Source organism: Apis dorsata, unplaced genomic scaffold, assembly GCF_000469605.1.
Source record: "Apis dorsata unplaced genomic scaffold, Apis dorsata 1.3 scaffold_249, whole genome shotgun sequence".
NCBI classification, from domain to species: Eukaryota; Metazoa; Arthropoda; class Insecta; order Hymenoptera; family Apidae; genus Apis; species Apis dorsata.
The window spans coordinates 275310-276652 of NW_006263528.1; the positions used below are offsets into that span (position 1 = coordinate 275310).

Genomic DNA, 1343 nt, shown 5'->3' on the forward strand with positions numbered 1-1343 from the left:
CTAAAATTTGTATATATTTCAATTTGAGATAAAGATTTTATAAAAAAAAATTATTTTAAATATTATATTTATTATATTATATTTAAATATTAAATATAATAATTAACAAATGTTATTTATTATCTTGGTATTATGAAATTATTGTTTTTATAAAATTATATTTATAATTTCATATTATCTTGTAATATATAAGAATTAAATATATTATTTTTATAATATTGTAATTCTTTTATACTTTCTTTTATATCAGATAATGCTCTATGATTATGATCTTTTTTTAAAATAGATATATTTATATTCCACTTCCTGAAATTAATACAATTATAATTCATTAAATGTATAAGATATAATGCATGAACAAATATATGTAAAATATACATTACTTAATTAATTCTTTAATAGTAGAAGTATCAATAATTCTATAATGTAAATAGTTATTAAATAATGGCATATATTTATATAGAAACATATGATCTACATAGACTGAACTTCCTGCTAATGGACATATTACTTCTTTTACATATATTTTTAAATATTTTAGTAGAATTTGCTCAGCATTTTATAATTTTACTTAAACGTCATTCATAAATTAAATCCTGTCTAAAAATAAATATAAATATTAAATATAAATATAGATTTATATATTACATTGAAACTATATATGTCTGTTATTTATTTATATACAAAATTACTTTTTGATGAGTTGCTAAACACCAATCATCCATATTATTTAATATTTCATCTAAGTGATGTATAATAATATTTAAATCTTTGCTTACAGTTTTTAAATTTTTGTCAGTAATTATACAAATTATTTTTAAAATTTGAGATGTATTTATATCAAGTCCACTCATCTGAAATATACATAATAAATTAGAATGTATTCTATTATGCGAAATATATTTAATAACATGAACATACTTCCATGTCTAATCAAATAATATAATTATTTTTCTTTTCACATTTGTGGAGAATTATTAGGTGATTTAGTTGTTTAAATAAAATTTTCAAGATTTAATATATGCAGACAAATTTAATTTAATTTAAGTGATAAATAATATTTTTTAGATAGATTTAAATTTATTGTTTTTGTTATAAAATTTTAAATGATTTTTTTTATTAATAATAAAAATGATAAAAATGATAAAAATAATTGTAAAAATGTAATTAAAAATTAAGGTTTATATCTTACAAGTATGTATATTATTTTTTAAAATAAAAACATTAACAATTGTAGATATATATTTGTACATATTTACTAGTACTAGTTATTAAATTAATTATTTTATTATATATTTTAAATATTTATTATTTAATATAATATATAATATTTAATATATATA

General features: G+C 14.8%; 1 protein-coding gene across 1 annotated transcript; it reads right to left on the minus strand.

Moving 5' to 3' along the window:
• Positions 1–260: 260 nt before the first annotated feature.
• On the minus strand, positions 261–942 carry LOC102675909 (probable oligoribonuclease). The gene is made up of 4 exons (XM_006616084.2): positions 922–942; positions 693–854; positions 384–600; positions 261–306 (listed from the first exon to the last, which is right to left on the minus strand). The coding sequence occupies exons 1-3, from the start codon at positions 925–927 to the stop codon at positions 583–585; spliced, it is 186 nt and encodes a 61-aa protein (XP_006616147.1). The 5' UTR covers positions 928–942; the 3' UTR covers positions 261–306; positions 384–582.
• Between the last annotated feature and the right edge of the window lie 401 nt (positions 943–1343).